This window comes from Lycorma delicatula, chromosome 1, assembly GCF_047948215.1.
Source record: "Lycorma delicatula isolate Av1 chromosome 1, ASM4794821v1, whole genome shotgun sequence".
Lineage (NCBI taxonomy): Eukaryota > Metazoa > Arthropoda > Insecta > Hemiptera > Fulgoridae > Lycorma > Lycorma delicatula.
In genome coordinates this window covers 365,894,493-365,914,625 of record NC_134455.1, presented here as the reverse complement: position 1 = coordinate 365,914,625, position 20,133 = coordinate 365,894,493, and the positions used below count along the sequence as shown (strand labels likewise).

At 29.0% G+C, this 20,133-nt stretch overlaps 1 protein-coding gene and 1 long non-coding RNA gene across 2 annotated transcripts; both read left to right on the top strand.

The window, feature by feature from the left end:
- Positions 1–16,260: 16,260 nt before the first annotated feature.
- Positions 16,261–17,687, top strand: LOC142318434 (uncharacterized). Its single transcript, XR_012754909.1, has 2 exons — positions 16,261–16,472; positions 17,511–17,687. It is a non-coding gene; the product is annotated as an uncharacterized LOC142318434 (long non-coding RNA).
- Positions 17,688–18,182: 495 nt separating this feature from the next.
- LOC142317938 (uncharacterized) lies at positions 18,183–20,041 on the top strand. Its single transcript, XM_075354474.1, has one exon. The coding sequence runs from the start codon at positions 18,183–18,185 to the stop codon at positions 19,083–19,085; it is 903 nt and encodes a 300-aa protein (XP_075210589.1). The 3' UTR covers positions 19,086–20,041.
- Positions 20,042–20,133: the final 92 nt, after the last annotated feature.

Below are 20,133 nucleotides of genomic sequence, written 5' to 3'. Positions count from 1 at the left end.
GCCTTCTTATATGTTTTGGCAGATTGATTCCTCGGTCTGATGACATAAGTACTTGAGATTTGTCAGGTGATCTGGAGTAACCATAATCTAGAATTTATTATAGAGGTTAGGTTTGACATTGAGGAAACGTAATGGATTATGTGCAAAGGAATACATTTATTTTTGGAAAAAACTATTGCTGTATCTAGCAACGTGAAAATTATTTGAAGTTTATGAGATACAATTTTTGGAATTAAATCAGATATGAAATTATTGTATGAAAATATAGATCAACAAATCAAATGGTTTGACCACCAAATCAAATGGAATGCACCATGATATAATACAAATGATATGCTTCATAGAATCATATTTGTAAAAAAGATTAAAAAATTCTAACCTTCCAATATGAAATACTAAAGATATTGGAAAACCATCCTTTCATTTTACCATTCACTCTAATAGAGAATGATGAAGACTGGTCTAGATTATCAATCAATCTACTTGACCTTCCATTGAGATGCAGTGAATAACTCACATGTTTCATGTCAGTCTATTTAAATTAATGTTTCATTTATTATTCCATTGTTTTTATATGTTATTCATTTATCATAATTCATAAGTAATCTTTAATTCATAAATTTATAAAATAATTTTTATTTGAATCAATGCTTCTAGGTATTTTCTTCTTCATGCACATTATTTTCATCTAATTATAATAAATATTAATTGTTATCAAGCATATATATCTATGTGATAATATATTGCTTAATTAACTAATATTCAAGGAAGCAATCAAAAGTTATAATTTGTGAATGATTCAATCTATCCAGAAATCGGGTATAACAAATAATTGATTAATATGAATGCAAGCCTTGTTTCTTGAAAAATTCATTATGTGTTATAACTTATGATTTCATTAACAATGTTAATGTGATATCAATATATTAAAAATTCAATGCCCTGTCACAAGTAAATCAACCAACTACGTAAACTTAAATGGACCAGTAATAATTTACAGTTATAAGCATTGTAGTTAAATTAAAGTCCAGTACTTAAATGAACATGAAATCTTTTTCATAAACAGGTAAGAACTATTACTTAGAAAAATAATGGCTTTCTGTTTATAAAAAAGTTCTGACAATTTGGGAAAGTCTTCCAAAAAGTAAGTTGAAAATTATTTTTACTCTTACAACCTTTGGATTATTTAATTTTTATTGTAATAATTATACATATATATATATATATATATATATAATAATGCATTGTGTATATTAGGCCAGTTTCATATTAATTACAGTAATACCACTTCTGTGATACCACTATGGTACAGCAGTCAAAACAGATTGGTTTAACCTTCCCAATAATCTACCGCGATTTAACAAAATAACAAAAATATATCCACTACTAAAGAAGAAGAAGAAGTCCAACTGTCAGATGTAGATAGGGAAATACTACATAATTGAATCAGTGGTACCACAAAAGCAACTGTAAAAAGTTGTATTTACAAAACTTAACATAGTATGAACAGTTCATTCCTTCTGACATAATAATTTAGGTGTTTGTGTATCTCTGATATCACTTCAATACGATTAACACACCAGAGGTTGTGGTACGATAGTTGTCAATGTGAAACCATCCTTTCTGATCAAAGTTTACAAAAGCTCAGGGAGTTGATGCGCAGGGAGGACCAACGAAGAAGCATGAGGAATAACACAAAAAAATTGGCTTCTTGCTACTTACTACATCCTACCCTGATACACTACCTCCTCCGCTATACTATTTGCAGGACCAATACTACCTCAAACACCCTAGGTACAGCTATTTTGCATCTATATTTTTTAATTTGTTTAATATTTGATGAATACTTCAATTATATAAAGCTAATTAATTTGTGCATACTGCAGATAGCCAATAAAGAGTATATTAATGTAAGTCAGTCGTTTAAAACAACTGAACATTCTTAAGGAAAAGAAAAAAGGTAGCAGAATTTTGATTGAATAAATTCTATATTACTACTTTATGTGAATGATCTTAAAATAATCATTTACATAGAAAAAAGAAGAGCTATAAGATCTCAGTGTTAAGATATTTCTTTTCTGAAATTATTTGAATGAATTAAAAACAGTTTTCTAAAAATTTTAAGAAATGAAAACTTAGTTTTTGTTATAAAATGAAAGTAAGAGAAGAATTTCTATCAGTCTACGGATGAACCCCACCCCCAGATTTTTTATTTTTTAAAAAACGACAAGTCCAATTCTCTGCTCTTCTTTCAACTATAACTCAGGTTAGTTATGATTGAAAGAAGACAGGAAAGTTGAGAATGAGAATAAAGATGAGGAGGTATATAGATGTTCAGGGTTTTCCCAAAGAGTATTGATACATAAAGAAGTTAAAAAAACATTTATCAATAGCTTTAGTAAGAGAGGGCAGTTAATTTTGAAACTATAATTATCTGGTCTTTACATAGTGAAAGTAGTTAACATATTTGAATCCCATTCCTGAATAACTCTTTTGGTATTATATCATGATACCTAATACAGGACAGCATAATAAATTGCCCCACAAACTCTATACCTCAACACATCTCATCATCTTCACAGTTCAGATGATTGCTTTTTAACTTCCAAGTATGTGAGATGGTGAGTAGATTATTGATTTACTGAATTTTTATGGAGTCCCAGATAGCAAAACTACTTACTAACAAATTTAGTAAGAATGCTATCAGTCTCTTTGATGGAATAATAGTTATAATTATGTAGCAGTAATATTCCTTTATCACTGCTGAACTTCTATAATCTGTTTTTAATAACCTAGTTTTTGTCTTTCAAAAATAGAAATTGAGAGGTGGACTACCATGAAACTAAGTAAAGACAAAATTGCACTGATCATCAACTGTGACATGTTTATTTGTTGAACTGCACATTCTAGTAATACACTAACTTTTACATAAATATATATATATATATATATATATATATATATATATATTTAGAGACTATTGCTCATCTGATTTTTTCAAAAATATACAGATTAGAGATTTCTATTCTTTTCCTTTTCCTATATTTCTAATGATTGTTCAGCCCAGCATGTAAATGAGTCAAAATACATATGATTAAAATTTTAGTTAAGTTTAACTACTATTCAAGATATCCCCCATCAAATTCCAATATCCCTGTCTCACAATATGACCAACCACCTCTCAACTCACCTTCTAATCAGATAGTTTTTTAAAATAATTTAATAGAATTAATTCTCTTACAGATAAATTACCCATTCTAGTTTATACCATTACTGAAATTAAAGAGAAAACTTTACGCATGTACATACACACAAACACACACATATTTACATTCCTAATTTCACAATTTACAAAGGTCATATAATTTGATTTTTTTACTAGAAAGATCTTAGAAAAATAAAAAATCTGGGGGTGGGGTTCATCCGTAGATTGATAGCAATTCTTCTCTTACTTTCATTTTATAACAAAAACTAAGTGTTCATTTTAAATTCCTTGTTTAATAGCTGTGATTTCATATATTTTATTACTTAAATAAATCTTCAAATTATTTACAAAAAAGAAAAGAAAAAACAAGAAAAATATTGAAAGTTTTATTTATACCATGTTAAAAAAGAAAATTTTTACTTACTAGGAATGAGTTAATTTGTAACAACAGATCAATTGTGGGAATAAAAATAATGAAAATCAGCAGCTGTTAATCCTGCATCTATGCTAAATATTTTTACAGAAGAAAAATTCAAATCATATAATTACATTTAGAACTACACCTGAAAAAAATGTCACAATATTAAAAATCTTTTATCAACTCAAATTTTCTTAAGTTTTAAGATACAGCTGTATGAAAGTTTCATATTTTTAATATCTCTTTTAAAAATACAATTATCTTATTTACACTAAGCAGGATACCAAGGAAATATATATATATATATATATATATATATACAACATATAAATTAACTTATAATTTTAAGTTATAATTAAGTTTAATATATTTGATGTATTGTTTAATGTATATAACTCTGAAAATTCAAATAATTCATCAACATACTGGACCACTGTGCCAATTAACTTCAAACAACAATAAATTAACAACCAACACAGTAACAGAAAAACAAAGAATGAATACCACTTTTGCGGGATTCCACATCATCAGTCTGTTCATAATTTTACAATTACATCAAAAAACAAAAGGAAATAATTTTTTTAAATTAGAAAACAAACCCTAACAACCACAAAACTTGAGCAACACGACTTCATTGCCATCAACTGATTTTGTTGATGGTGCAGATCCCACGAGTGTCAACTTTTGATATTAATTTTTTAGGTTTTTCTGTTACTGTGTGGGCGGTTAATTTGTTTTGTGTGTGTGTGTGTGTGTGTGTGTGTGTGTGTGTGTGTGTGGGTGTGGGTGTGCGTGTGTGTGTGTGGGTGCGTGTGCGTGCGTGTGTGTGTGTGTAAGTTAGTGTGGAATATTTAGAGGCTGTTGTTCATCAAATGTTCTCAGAAATGTACGAATTAGAAACCTCTCTTCTATTTAATCTCTGTTTCTAATCGTTAAGTTATTAAATTTATTTTTAATATTAGCTGATTGTAAATGGCTTTATGTTCACATTTAAGTTGAATTACATAATGGATTTAAATCTTCTATGCACTTATTTTTATCGTTAATTTTTAATGAATTTCCCCTATCCTTTTTTTTTTAAGGAAAATAGAGTTAATTTAATAAAATAAATTAATTAAAAGAACAGTTAATATTTATTTTAAACCGAAACATCATCATAAACTTGGTATATGTTTCGCCCACTTGAGAAAATCACTCCAGGCGATTTTCTCATAAACTACACATAGTGCAAAAAATTTAGATTGAAGAAGGACCCTCATGGTGACCTTGGGTTTGACCTTAAACTTATTTCAAGGTTAACATGTTTTCTTTCAAATGGTCATGACCTATTTTTGACCCACCAATGAAAAAATAAAAAAATGTTACATTGGAATTTGTGGTCACACATATAACCTTGGACCTTTTTTTATCATATCATTCAATTAACCATCAGAGATACAAATTACACGTTTTTGAAAATCATACAATATTTCTAGAATATTTATATCCCAGGCCATTTATCCCGCAAACTATGGGAAAGAGCATAAAAATGGCTTTACATAAGTGATGTGGACAGGAGGGTGATATCCAACAGTGACCTTGACAATGAATGGCCTTGAGGATTCCTTTGGAGATCGTCCCAAGCTCATTGAGGTTTTTCAAATGGAATTACCTTTTTTGATAGCACCAATGTAGTACCATTAGTAGAGGATGATATGTATGAATGTAAATAATGTGTAGTCTTAAACAGTCTCAGGTCGACCATTCCTCAGTCGATAGTTCTCAGTTTCAAATCCTAATAAAAGCAGTTATTACTTTTATACGGATTTTAATCGTGGATACCGGTGTTCTTTGGTGGTTGGGTTTCAATTAACCACACATCTCAGGAATGATCGACCTTAGACTGTACAAGACTACAGTTCATTTACATTCATACATATCATCCTTTGAAGTAATACCTTACGGTGGTTCCGGAGGCTAAACAAAAAAAGAAAGGTAGACCATTCCTGAGATGTGTGGTTAATTGAAACTCAACCACCAGAGAACACCGGTATCCTCGATCTAGTATTCAAATCCGTATAAAACTGCCTTTACTAGGATTTGAATCTTAGAATTCTCGACTTCGAAATCAGCTGATTTGCGACGACGTTCACCACCAGATCAATCCGGTGGGTTAACAAATACAACTTGAAAAACAAGTATCAGGAATTATAAAATTTTTTTATTTTTTATTTCTTTAGTCGGAACTCCTTTCACTTTCCCGTTTAGATAGTGCTATAGCTCTAGAACCGAAAGTACAGTAAAATCTCCTTATTCGTGGGGGTTAGAAACCGTGAAAATGCCACGAATACAGAAAACCGCGAATATTTAGAACCATTTTCGAAGAATTTATATTGAGTCAATCCGGAGACATTAATAAAAAAACAGGCCAACACTCGTAAGTACATTCAGATTCCGAAATTTTTTTTGGGGTTTTTTTAATTAAGGATTTTTAATACGTCGACCTTTCGTAAAAACCTTAATATCCAAAATTTTGGCAGTTAGCTGAACTTTGCATAAGACTACACCTCATTTAGACTTATACATATCATCCTCATTCATCCTCTGAAGTAACACCTGAACGGTAATTCCCAGAGGCTAAGCAGGAAAAATAAAGAAAATAGTTAAACTTTATCCTTATAGTTATTCTGCTGCAGCAGCAATAAACTTTTAGTCAGGAAAGTAAGAGATCTAAATGTTTAACAATATTTCTGATAGTATCACTTTTTTATCAGAATTTGTTAAAAAACTAAAGTATATAAAATTGTTTTAAATTTTCATAGGAACCTCTTTTTATTTTTATTTTAGACAATAATTTCGCTTCTGGTAATTAACTAGAAGTGATATCCGAAGGAACTCTGAGTAATTAAGCTACTAAGTAAATAATAAATAATAGAAATTATTCGATCTTGTTGCTAATAATAAAGTGACGAAACGTGTTGCGTAATAATAAGGTTACGGAACCGTAGCACTACTGAACGTGACATAAAAAACGTGTGATCACGTCTTCGGTAACATTATAAATTATAATCGTAATAATTAATTTTCCGTGAATCAAAAATCAATTCTTCCTATGAAATCATGACTTTTAGCGTAACTATTTGTAGGCAATATTTTACTCTCAAAACATAGATCAATATTATCTCGTTTGTCAAATTTCTATAAATTATTTCGTTGAATTTCCCGAAATGTTAATGATAGAAAACTGAAATTTACATAGGGAGATTCTATTTCAGACCTAAGCAACCCTTAAGAATATTCCACCTCCAAAGAGCTAAAATACAGGCTGACCGACTAATTATCCGACTTTGAAAAAAGGTATGAGCATGAACTAGAAATTTTGACTTATGTAAATTATTACTCCGTTAGTAGAATTTTCAAGAAAACTGAAAGAATTTCAACTCTTCACGTTAAATTTTTTTTAATAATTATAAGCTACACTTATTTTGGGGAGTTGGACGAGTCTCATTATATTGACGGTATTAAAAAGTTAGTCTTAATGTATCGAATTGCAAGGTGACTACGTTGAAAAATAAATAAAAGAAAAATCTTGTGTTTTTTTATCAGACGGAGAATTTTCCGAATGGCCCTTTCGTATAGCATTATAGAACGTCAGAAACATTTCTAAATCTTTGGAACCTTTTTTCTTCTTTTTTCGTTTACTCCACTTTAGACCGGACCTGCTTTAATATGAACACAGCCCTTAGGGGGAATAATTCACCCCTGTACTTCTTCTTCCATCTTCATACGGATGATTTTAACTAATGTGAATAATACCGCTGCCACGCCCGTTCGGTCTGCTGCATCGTCTCCATGATGTTGTCTGGAGTAAGTACACCGAATTCTCTCCGGCATGCTTCTCTATGGTGAACTGATCGCACACGAACATCGTGTGTTCTGCAGTGTTCTTCTCCTCGCAATACTGAATTAAATTTTGTAGAAAGGGTAGTTTCAAATCTTCGAAGACACTTTTTAAAACCGTTTCATCCTGTTAACTTCATTTCCTGGAAAGGATCTATTTTAAAATGATTATCATCATGACACCGGATTGTCTGATAGAACGGCTGATGTCGAATTAAAGTCTAATTCTACGTAGCCATAACAGGATAAACTGATTTTATTGTAGACTTCCCTCAGGTAAGATGAATGACTACTACAGTCAATAAGGAACATCTTAAAAATTATGAAATAATTTTTTTAGTTTTAGCTTGAAATGAAATGTAATTAACTAACACTAATTAATAGTAAAAATCCGTAACCAAACACAGTTTATGTGTCAGTATTTATTACCGTTAAAAGCGCATATTGATTATTTTATAGATTACATTTGATACGATAATGCCTCCCCACAAAACAGGATGTCACATTTCTTCCGGAATCCAAAATCAGTGACGCGTGCGCTTTTAAGTGCGGGCATTCACACACATCCGGTCTTGTATCCGCTTAACACTATGATTCAAAACCAGAAAGCCGTTTTTAAATTATAGCACTTTATCGTGGAATTTTAAATATAAAATTACTACTATAATTGTCTATTATGTTTAGTAATAAATTTAAATTTAAAGTACTTCAAATTTAATTTTCATTTTTTATATCGCTTTAATAATTCTTTTATTAAGTTAAATTAAAACGAAAAAAAATATATATAGAGAGAGAGTGAGAAAGAGAGAGAAGTAATGAATGGGAAAAAGAAAAAGCAAGAGTTGGTCACAGAGAATTCATTTATAATTTATATAAGAACAGTGTTTCATAGTGGTATCTACATTTCTCTTTGATAGAAATTATAATCTATTATTTGTAGGAAAATTCAATATGTGTTAACATGGTGTTAAGATGCACAACAAAATTTGACTTCACTTTAATTTTGAAAGAAATTGAATCTTTTTGAAAAATCTTTGCTACTTCAATATTTCAATCATTCTGTGATTTCTGAAATAACTTTAAGAAATGTCAGCAGTAATCAAATAATAAATTTTAATTATCTTTTATAGCTGGCTTTTCTACCAATGAAATGGTGAAGTTAACTCTCCTAGTCGGGTGGCATACACATGCTATTTTATCTAATATTATTTGTTTACTGAGACCAATAACATATCGAATTTTCCATGTACATTCACAACGATATGAATGAAGCATTGCCCAGTTTCTCCTACACGGCATCTATTTCTATGTTTGGTAGCCTTCTGTAACGAAATAACATACTGTATACGCACACCAGTAGCAAGATCAGTAAAATTTTCTAAATTGCTTACATTATAATATTATTATTGCATGCCAGGTGACAAACCCTGGGCACTATTGCATTGACAAACCCTTTGTACACTTTCCATTTATTAAACATAATAAAACTTTTATTGCTTGTTTTATAGGAGAAGTAGGGTGAGGTACACTCATGTATGTGTGACAGAATGTTATAATTTAAAAAAAGGGTCGAAGCGTGGTGATGTGTACAGGGCCAGAGAGGTAGTCTCTTTGCCTAGGGTGTGCGGGTCCACTCACATTCAAGAGTGGAGTGGAGTGGAGAGGAGCTAGGGTGGGCAGAGACTGCTGCCATGACCCTCCGAGGTGACTGTGTTTTGCTTAACAGTGAGGACCGGTTGCTTGGGGGTGTTTAAAGGGAGAAAAAGAAAAAAGAGACATAATAAAACTGCCTGGAATACACTGATAGTTACTGCCTTATTAATGTTTCAGGGATCAGTTTGATAAAAAAATAACTCCTTTATTTCTTTATAAATTTGGCCAAGCATCCCTTGCCTAGGAAACATACATCTTGATTACTGTGAGGTCCACCTATAACCCTTTTTATCTGTTAAAACATAATTCATCAACTTCCATCAAAATGTTTTGATATTTTAGTTTATCAATAAAATAATTTAGGTGAGTTCAACCTATTTTTCAATTATTAGTCATTTATTGTAAACTAATCACAAATCATAAAACTAATTAAAATCAGTAATAAAACAACAGTACATTAACACAGTGCCAAAACAACTTCGATCTGGAGTGAGTGTTTGGTTTTTGAGACTGATATTCACTACACTACTACTGCAGAACTTGTTCTGCAGTAGTAGTGCTGCGTTGAATTGATTGTGCAATTTTTGTTCTTTGACTGTCCCAATGCAGAAATCGCTCACTCCAGATCGAAGACGTTTTGGTACTGCGTCCTCATTGTGGAACAATATTGATTTCTTTGAACAAAATCAAAATATTTTCAAAAATAATCTGAAGAGAATCTTATTCTAACTTAGACTCTGCTTGTTGTTGACACCATCACTTCATTTCTTGAGATGACCACCTGTTCTTCTTGGGATTTTCTTTCTCTTTTCTTACACTGCAGTAGAAGTGGCTTAGGCTGTTTAATGTATGTAAATTCCATCTGTTACTTCCTGCTACCTGCCACTTTCTGTCCATTTAGAGTGATAAGGATGCTCTATAAGGAGAGGAGGAGATATAATTTTTTTTTTTTTTTTGAGGTTTTAGGGGCATTGACTACCTTAGTCATTAGCCCCTTTCCAAGTAAAAAAAAATATATTTCTTTCCCATCCTGATAAAAACACTTACGATATAATCAGAAGACTAGTCTTGTCAGTACGGATAATCTAATAAAGACTTGTTATGGGGTATTAAAAAACCCAAAAGAAACACAACATGACAAGGGTGTAAAGGACCCTTGCCACTTAAAATAAATACATTAAAAACTCTTCAAAACTCATTAAAATATACTAGAACACAAAATTTCCATTTCTATAGAAATATTTTCAAAAAATTTCAAAATAAATTAAAAAATAGTTAGTCAATAATTTTATCAAAAACACATTTGAACCAACTTCCTCTTAAAATCAGCATCAGACTCGATTCACTCCCTGCTAATAATTGTAGGGTGGCTGAAATCCTTGCCCTCTCACTTAAAGTCATCCATGCTTTTGGAGGCTCCATTTTTGTTTTTCTTACATCTTCTTTTTCTAATACTTTTAATTCTATTTTCTCACTTCCCTACATAGGGATTTTTGCAATTTCTACAGCTTCAGGCTTCTTGTTCATTTTTCGTTCACTCTCCTTTGCCTTGGAGCTGGTCGAAGGCTCATTCCTCGATGGAGATGAACTCTTTTATTCAATAACATCTTTTTCGTCTTTAACAATTTTGGCTGCTATTTGGTCTACTCTTGATTTTCTGATTAATAATCTGTTCCACTAAACTGACGTAAGGCTGGTGCCAGTTTAGTTATCACGTCCTTTGGTTTAAAGGTGGCCATAGGAGTGGCAGCAACTTATGCAAAGGGCAACCTATTGCCAAATCTCCAAAGGACCTTTGGAGATTTGGCAATTTTTCTGGCCTCGAATTAACTGACCTTTTGAATGGTCTTTACCTCCTTGCATTGCCACTTCTTCCTTGTATTTCAAAAAATTTCTTAATCTCGCTGAGTGATGTCCATTACAGTTACACAAACTGGTGGTTCCCTACACAGGTTATCCAGTTGTAATGTGTTTCCGCAAATACAGATTTGTTTTCTCATGCATCGCGCTGCTGTATGTCTGAAACTTTGACATCCAAAACATTGCAGTGCAGTAGGGATGAAAGAATAAACATCCAATCCATGGAATCCAGCATTTATTTTTTCCAGGTACTTAGGTCTATTAAACGTTAGGACATGCGATGCAGAGAGTAACACTGTTGTGTTGTGTGTTTAATTGTCGACATGTAACAACACCTTGGACATGAAGCTCCTCAATGATTTCTTCTTCAGTGCAGTTTAGCAAGCCCCTGCACATGACAACACCTTTGGAAGTATTAAGTACCATGAGGAACAACCCCAATATCAAATAGTCCAATTTTCTTGGCTTTCAGAAGCAGTGATGACTGTAGGTCATTGACATTTTCTACAAACAATCCCATAGTAGTCTTCCTACTTTCTTTAACAGGTCCTCCTGCAGCTTCCATGATCCCTGAGCAATAATGAAAGGAGTGTCTTTAAAAAAATCTTCTTTCTTTTTAATGACCAAATACTTCGGAATTGGTCCACTGCTCTAAGGTTGAAACTTATTTTTGATTCTTCTCTTCAATACAAAACTCAACGCTTTTCCTCCTTTTCGCCTGTGAAGAAAGAGGGTCTCCATGACAACTGACACACTGGGCGGCAAAAGATATCGGCAGAGCAAGCTTACAGTAGCCCAGCCTCAACTTGGATTTGTCCAGGGCATTATTATTTTGATGTCTAGGGCTGATCTTGAAGTTGAGAGTTCTAAGGTTCAAATCCTAGTAAAGGCAGTTACTTTTATACAGATTTGAATACTAGATCTTGGATACCAATGTTCTTTGGTGGTTGAGTTTCAATTAACTGCACATCTCAGGAATGGTCAACCTGTTTCTGTGCAAGACTCACTTTATTTACATTCATACATATCATCCTCAATCATTCTCTGAAGTAATACCTTATGGTGGTCCCGGAGGCTAGAGAAAAAGAGAGGGCATTATTATTATTGTATTAATTATGATTATTATTATTGTCTTACCTCAATATTATGAACTAATTAGTCTTTATTTTAATAGAATTTAAAATATTTAACAGCACAGAAGAATAATGTGAATCTTAAAAAAATTAATTTCAGTAAAATACACATAATTAATATATATTTTTTTTAAGGTACTTATTTATACATGTGTATTTTAAATTCTATTAAAATAAAAACCACTTAGTTCAGAATATTGAAGTGAGACATATTTTACCTTAATTTTACTATGAAAGTACTTTTTCGCTGGATCCCACATTCTCATTCATGATTAAAATAATTTAGTTAAAAAACAAAAATAATAATAACAAAATAAACAATCTGTGTAAAATTTATAAAATTAAATGTAATGATTGTTGTGTTATTTATATAACAACAAATAGATCTTGTAAAACTAGATTTCTTGAACATATAAAAATTATAAATATAATCAATTAGATTTATCTGATATGGCAGACTATCTAATATAAAATAAACATTCTATTTCTGATATTAACACAAATTTAGAAAGAATAAAACTTAATAAAGATGACATAAAATTAAATATATTAAAAGAATATTACATATATAAAATACAAACAAAATTTCAATTAGATAAACCATCCAACATTGTTTGAGGTAGACACCCCTATAAAATCTGCAACAGGTAGCAGCACTTATGTAATACATTAACATGGAATTTTCATTATTTTAGTATTTTAATTTTTAATATACAGTTTAATTAAATACTTCAATCATGAATGAGGATGCGGAATCACACAAAACTACTTCCATTGTAAACTTAAGGTAAGATATGTCTTATCTTAATATTATATACTAGGTGGTTTATATTAACAGAATTTAAAATATATATATATTTCAACAGAAGTCTACAAAGATTATAAGCTTTTAACTATCCTCAATACTAATAAAAATTAATCAATAATTAATTTTATGCATTAAAAAAAAAAAATTAATCAGAAGTAGAAAGTTAAAAAAAAAATAAGCCAGATAAAAGAAGATTAAGGCGGAGTCATCTTCCAAAGTAACATTAAGTAACAAAAATACCTAAAGAAATATAGGTCAAACCCTAAATTGTTAGGACAATTTGAATTCTCAAAACACACATATATGAATTCCAGATCCTTATATCAATAATCAACCAATAAATATTAAGAGGTTCAAAATGATACAATTTTATCAGTATACAACTTCAATCAAATTTAGAATTTTTCTAGGTTTTCCTGTGAAAACAAAAATGTAGGGAATTAGCCTCATACCAAACTAAATTTAAAAAAAAACTAGAAATAAAATATGAATAATTAAATTAATAAGCTAGGTTATTAATAATTAGCTACAGTTATAATACGCTAGGTTATAATATTAAGCTAGGTTAACTAATAACTAGCTTAATAAGGTAATCAAGGTTTAGTATCACAAAAGAGCAGCAGATGAAATAAAAAAATAAATAAATAAGCGAGGCTGTTAAAAAAATGCCATTATAAAATCGTACGCACAAAAAAAATGTAATTTAAACATTCATTGTCAATATTCATTCTTTTACATTCTAATTTTAATAATATAAGAATAAAACTCTTCAAATATATAGAAGAGAAGTAGTACAAATCTCTTAGTTTAATATGGTCTATTGGACAACACCAAAGTTAAATATTTTGAATTGAGAATTCATGATAAAATAATAGAAAATAATCCTCTCTTATGTACTAGTCACACTAATACATAAGAGAGGAAGGGTAATGTAAGAAGTAAGTAATGAAAGATAAAACCTGTTGAAGCTTAGACCTAGGAAATGGCATACACCTGGAAAAAGAAATAGGTACAGAAAAATGATAGTAGGAAATGAAAAGAATGTAATGAGAGTTGATGTGCAATAGAATTAATAGAAGTTGCACCCAGCTATCAGTACCATGAACTTTACTAAAGAATAAAAGACAAATGAAAATGTAAAATAAAATATTTAATAATGCTAATCGACATAAAATTAACAACCTGATAAAGAAATTAAAGAAAAACATCATTTCTGGAAATAAGGTAATAAGAAAATAACAAGCTATAATAATAAAATAAAAAACAACTTGTTTTAAAAAAAGTATATTAGTAGAAAATAAAACTTTCCTCCTTACAAAAAAAAAAAATAGAAAGAATACAAAGCCCCTTTTTAGATTAAAAAAAAAATATCAATTAACAAAAATTAGCAAGCGACACAATATATCTGGCAACATAGCTGTCCTTAAGAAGGCAGCATTGTTGTTCATAAGACAGCAGTATTGCTATTTCTAAGCTTTTCAATTATTACGGATCAATCTTATTTTATTATTCCCTATTAATTTTTCTGTTAATCTATATAATTTCATTTAATTTCTAAAACATGTCTTAAAAAATGAAGAAAAATCTTTTTAACCTATTTCAAATTTACACCCAACTACTATTAAAGCTAATGTGGTATAGATGGTAAAATTCAAATAAGTAAGAAAACTCCAGCTAAATAAACAAACTATCAAAAGTGTCATTGATTAGTAGAAGAAAACATGGATTCAATCAGAATGGAAAACAAGTGTGAAAGAGGTATATCTCGTTTAATAAATGCAGGCAGAACATCAAATAACATCCCGGTCAGGCATGGCATTTTCACACATACTACAAATCATTCATCTCATCCTCTGAAGCAATACCTAACGATGGTTCCAGAGGTTAAACAATAAAAAAAGAACAGCAAATAACTACAATAAAGAATAATCACTTAAATACCATCAATGATAGGTACATTCCCTTTAACTTAATTTATTAAATTTAACATGAACAATATATTAAAAGAATAAATAGAAAATATTATTAAACATCATACTAAGGGTTGCTTAAGCTTTTTAAGTCAAGACACCTTTAATAGTACTTCTTCTGGAAAATAAACTACAAGATTATCTCCAAAAGATCCTCTGGAAGAATAATTTCAATATATTTGAAAGTGAATTATTTAACAATTTTAATGTTATTACAATTTGTCATGCTGGTAATGTAACATAATTTAAAGGTTTACATTTGTTGAATTTGAACCTGACATATATTTTATTTTGGGATGGAAGTTCCAAAAAATTTACTTTCAGAGGACTAAAAAAGCTTGATTTAAAACAAGAGCTCAGACTCAGATAACATTTTTATAATTTTCTTAAAGTAAAGTGTGTGACAATCAGTACAAGAACTGTTCAATATTTATTCTAAATACAGTATATCATGGATACCAAAATGAAATTCTTATATTAATTTTGTTATGCGTGATTTAATTCAAAATGAATACAGCAGTCATAATTAGATAGTGGTTCTCCTGAAGAGAGAAAGAAATTGTTCTTCACAGTTTCTCTAGACCTAGTACAACTGATCAGTGCTGTCTAAGCTTTGTACGGGTACTGATGTCAGCATAATTTGATTTGGGAGTCAAATCAGTGTATTTATATAACTTACATACAAATTCATAGTCAGTATAGGATAATAATAACGATGCCGAAAAGGGATTAATGAAATATACATCATTAATATTGTATATTTATGACAATTCCTGTAACTGAAGCAAGTTAAAAAAATTTACTGTATAAATAAACTACATAACCCCTCTCATTCTAGTTTTAGATAGACTATGAAATTTCTGTTATTTAAACTACTATTAATCATTATATATACCAATCATAATTTACTTACTACTTATATATTAAAGTTTAAATAATCTTATTTCATTATTTATATTTGAATTCGATCCTAAGAATGATGACTACATTTTAAAAATAAATTAGTTTCTTGATGACGTCAAGAAAAGGCGCGTATTTGCGAACAAACATTGGAAATCTCGGTATGAAAACCTGTCTATCGATATAATAGAATTTGAAAAAATTATTCTATGAAACCCAATTGAAAAACACATTTAACTTGGTTAAAATGATGGCTAATTCTTTATAACTTTTATCACTTTACAGAGGACAACTTTTTTTACAATCAATAAGTATTGTAAATGTGTTTTACCTATTCGAAACTCTTAGTTCAAGAAATTGTCGATATTATGAAAAAAATCGATTATTAATTCAATCGATATTTAAAAATAGTTAAGATTATTTATAAACAAAGTATTGTCATGACTGGCGATTAAAGATTCATTGTTTTTGTTGTTGGCTGCTAACCTTTTCTACTGTAAGAAATGTGACTGAGTATTAATTGAGCACTCCGTATATTTATCTTTTTTACTGTTACTGTACCGTTGTTTGAATTTTGATTCTAATAAATTTGTAGGTTAGTTAATGAACTAATTCGTGTTTTTAAAACTAAACTTCACTTTTTCATGTGAGTATTTGCTTTACTTTTATAACATTTTATTCGTTTATGGACATTATAATCATTTTATAAAATTAAAAACAATGGAAATGAGAATCAAATTTAAAGGAATTGTGTGTTATTGTGATGGAACAATTAATACTATTAAGCTATTAATGATATACTTGTAACAAAGTTATATTTTTGAACCCCTTAATTTTTTTCTAAACAGGGGATGTTGAAGTTTTTTATTTCATTGTTGACTTTACTAATACTGTATGTGATAAAAATATTCTCAGTTTTATTTAACTCTGTCGTTCATTGATGATTCAGCTTTTATGGCTACTTCTTTGTTGTTTACATAGAAGGTCAGAATTACTTTTGTATCTCATCTAAGCTCTTATTTGTATGTTATTAGAATTATTTGCATTTGTAACTAAACGGATTTCAAACATTGATATTGTAGTCAACAAATAGAAGTTGTTTGCATTTAATTTGAACACCACTGATTAAAAAAGGTCTGTTGTCTGTTATTAACCAATAAATAAGGTAGCTTATTTCCTATAACCTTAACTGAATATACAAGCCCAGTTTATTGATTTTACTTTTCTATATATTTTTGGAATGTGAAAGTCTATTTTTTGCATTCCAGCTAAATTTATTTTTTCTACGCCAATGTTGTTAGACTGCTGATCTGTCTGTCACTTGTAAATAGTTAAGTTTCAATTCTATAGATGTTAGGAATTCTGTGGGGTCTATAATTGAAGAGTATGTGTGACAAAACTTTGTTTTTATCAGTTTTTATTTCTTTGTAGGTTTTTGTAGTTTTTATATGTGTATACTATCCCAATAAGTTTATTTCTTGATATTTTTTTTGTAATGTATGAATTAATTGGTGTTTTTATGTATCATATATATATATTTATTTTTTTCCAATGAGTGGTTTATGAAAGCTGGATATTTTTGTTTTTCATTGATTGTGAAAAGTAAGATTGCTTTTTATTGATAAAGTTTTTTATAAAAAATAAGTAAAGTTTTGATTTTTATAAAACCACTATTATGTTTCAGTTATAGTTGAAGATCATTTTGTGCAGATGTATTTGTAAATGTGGATTACTACTTTGGATTAGAGGACTGGTGCTACTTTAGTTGGTACATATCAGACTGTTCAATATTGGATGTTGGTGTTATTTGCTGTTACAAAAAAAAAAACACAAAGTTTTCTTTGATGTAATTCTTTAATAAGTAGTATTTTATTTTTATGAAGAAAGTTCTGTATTTATGAAAGTTAGAGATAATTTATTTTTAAAGTTTTAAAATGCAGAAAAAATGTTGCATAATTTATTTATTTTTAAGTAAAATATTTTATGTTTTATAATAATTAATACATTGTTAATATTTTTTAATTGCATTTAGCTCTTCTTACATTTATGAAAGTGAAATATTTATGTTATTAGTATTGTTTTATTTTTGTTTTTTATTACTTTTATTGCTATAGCACATCTTCATTTATTTAATACTATTATAATTTTATACTTTAATTTTTTCCAAAACTATAGTAATTACAAAATTACTTATTGAAAATCAGTGTAAGCTACAAGAATATTTTAAAAAATTTTTAAACTTGATTATAAAATGTATAATTTTATTAAATTATAGTTTTTTCTTTATCAGTCATATTTATATAACTGTTTGTTAAAATTTTGTGTTAATATTTGAAATTGAATATTTTAAAAAAAGATGGTTGACATAAATATTTTACCAGTAGAAATTTTATGGAAAATATTTTCATATATACCGGCGCAAGATCGTATTTTTAAAGTTGGTGAAGTCTGTCCTTATTGGTATCAGTTAGTAACAAATAATGACAGATTTATGAGTAAAATTACTTTTGTTATATATTTAGAAGATCTGTATACAGTAGAAAAAAATGATTGTCGAAAGAAATTAGATTTTTATGAAATCAATTCTTCAAAATTCTCATTTGTTCCATTCATAAAATCTGTCAAAGTTACAACAGAAGATATTCAAATTTTTCGGTTTAATGCTATTCAGTATGTTTTAACATCTTATTTCAAAAATGTTAAAAAGTTAGAATTTTGTAATGTTCATGCTATCCCTAGATCATTTCTTAATGTCATTTTTAGTTCTTTACGACATTTAGAAATATTTAAAATTAATATGTGTTATTTTACTAATGTTGAAGCATTTCTTGAAATGAAACATCTTAAGACTCTTACAACGTTTGAATTATTGAACGGTTATTATTTTTGTGATAGACATCTTGAAGTTTTGGCATTAGAATGTCCTTCGTTAAACCATGTTTGGATTCCCGATTCTAGAGCAATAAGTGACAATTCTTTAATAAATTTTATAAAATTAAAACAGTCTTCATTGCTTCATCTCGGTATAAATGGTTATCTTATTACAGATAATGCCTATACTGCTCTTATTGAATGTCAAAACTTAATTACACTTTATGTTGAGGATGCTAGAAAAATGACGGAAAAAGGTATGAAAGTTCTGCTAAAGTTACCAAAATTACAAAATCTTACATTAAAAACTATTTCATTAAATATTGATGAACCGATTTTGAATTTGATTCAGTCTTTCATGGCAAAGAACAAGAAATCTGCATGGTAATATGTTTCTTATATATGCAAAATATTTCAAGCTCTACTATATTTTCTAATATGGAGTTAAATACCTGTTTGGCATCTGCACATTACAAATTACAAATACATTTGCAACTATTGAATCCTGTGGAGAGTAAACTTGATATTTTTTTAAGATTAATTAACTAAAATCAGTAAAAAAACATTCAAAATTTTATATTTTAATGTCAGAATTTTATAAAGTGTTAGTATCTACTGAAATTAAAAACAAAAATTATTTATTAAAAATCCAAAATTTTATAAATAAAAACATAGCAATCCTGAATTGTATGATAAAGTTCCTACTTTTCCCTGATAGTAGACTTAACTATATTATTTTAAACTGAACATCCAAATGCTTCTACAATATTTATGAACTAATTTATTTTGTGGAATACTTAATTTTTGTGTCAATTTTAAAGAGCATTCATAAACAATTTTCACAAGTACTTGAAGAAACCTCACATCCTTTCAATTTAAAGCATTTTTCATTATCAGTTGTTATTTTTAGAAATATAAGTGTCGTTAGAATGGGTCATAAAATGTGTCATGGTGTTAGGAATTGTATAATAATGAACCTTTGTGTTTTGAATGGGATGTATTGAATTTTACATCATATCTGTTTTTGAAAAATTTACCATATTTCAAATAATGTTACTGTGAATATACATTGTGCTTGGGTATGTATGTAATAGATATGGCATATCAGGGTTTGCTAGCTGGCATCTTTGTACTCGAAGACTTAAAAACTTCAAAGCAGTGTATACATGAGTCTTAGTAAAAAGGATCACCCATTAAATGTCATGGCTGCATTTATGAATTTGTAGTTTAACATTCTAGCCGTACATGATAGTTATTATCAAACAAATAAAAATATCTCTTACTATTTATTTCTTTAAAAATTCTCTCACATTAGTGCTTTCGCAGTGTGCACTACTTCATCAGATGTATACAAATATTTTCTTTAAAATTTAAAAAAGAAGGATGTTACTTCTTCTTAATCAGATTGTTAAAAAAACAAATTTTTTTAACTTTTA

What these genes read in the sequence shown, in the direction of transcription:
- LOC142317938 (XM_075354474.1), top strand. Translation starts at nt 18,183, where the DNA reads ATGGTTGACATAAATATTTTACCAGTAGAAATTTTATGGAAAATATTT.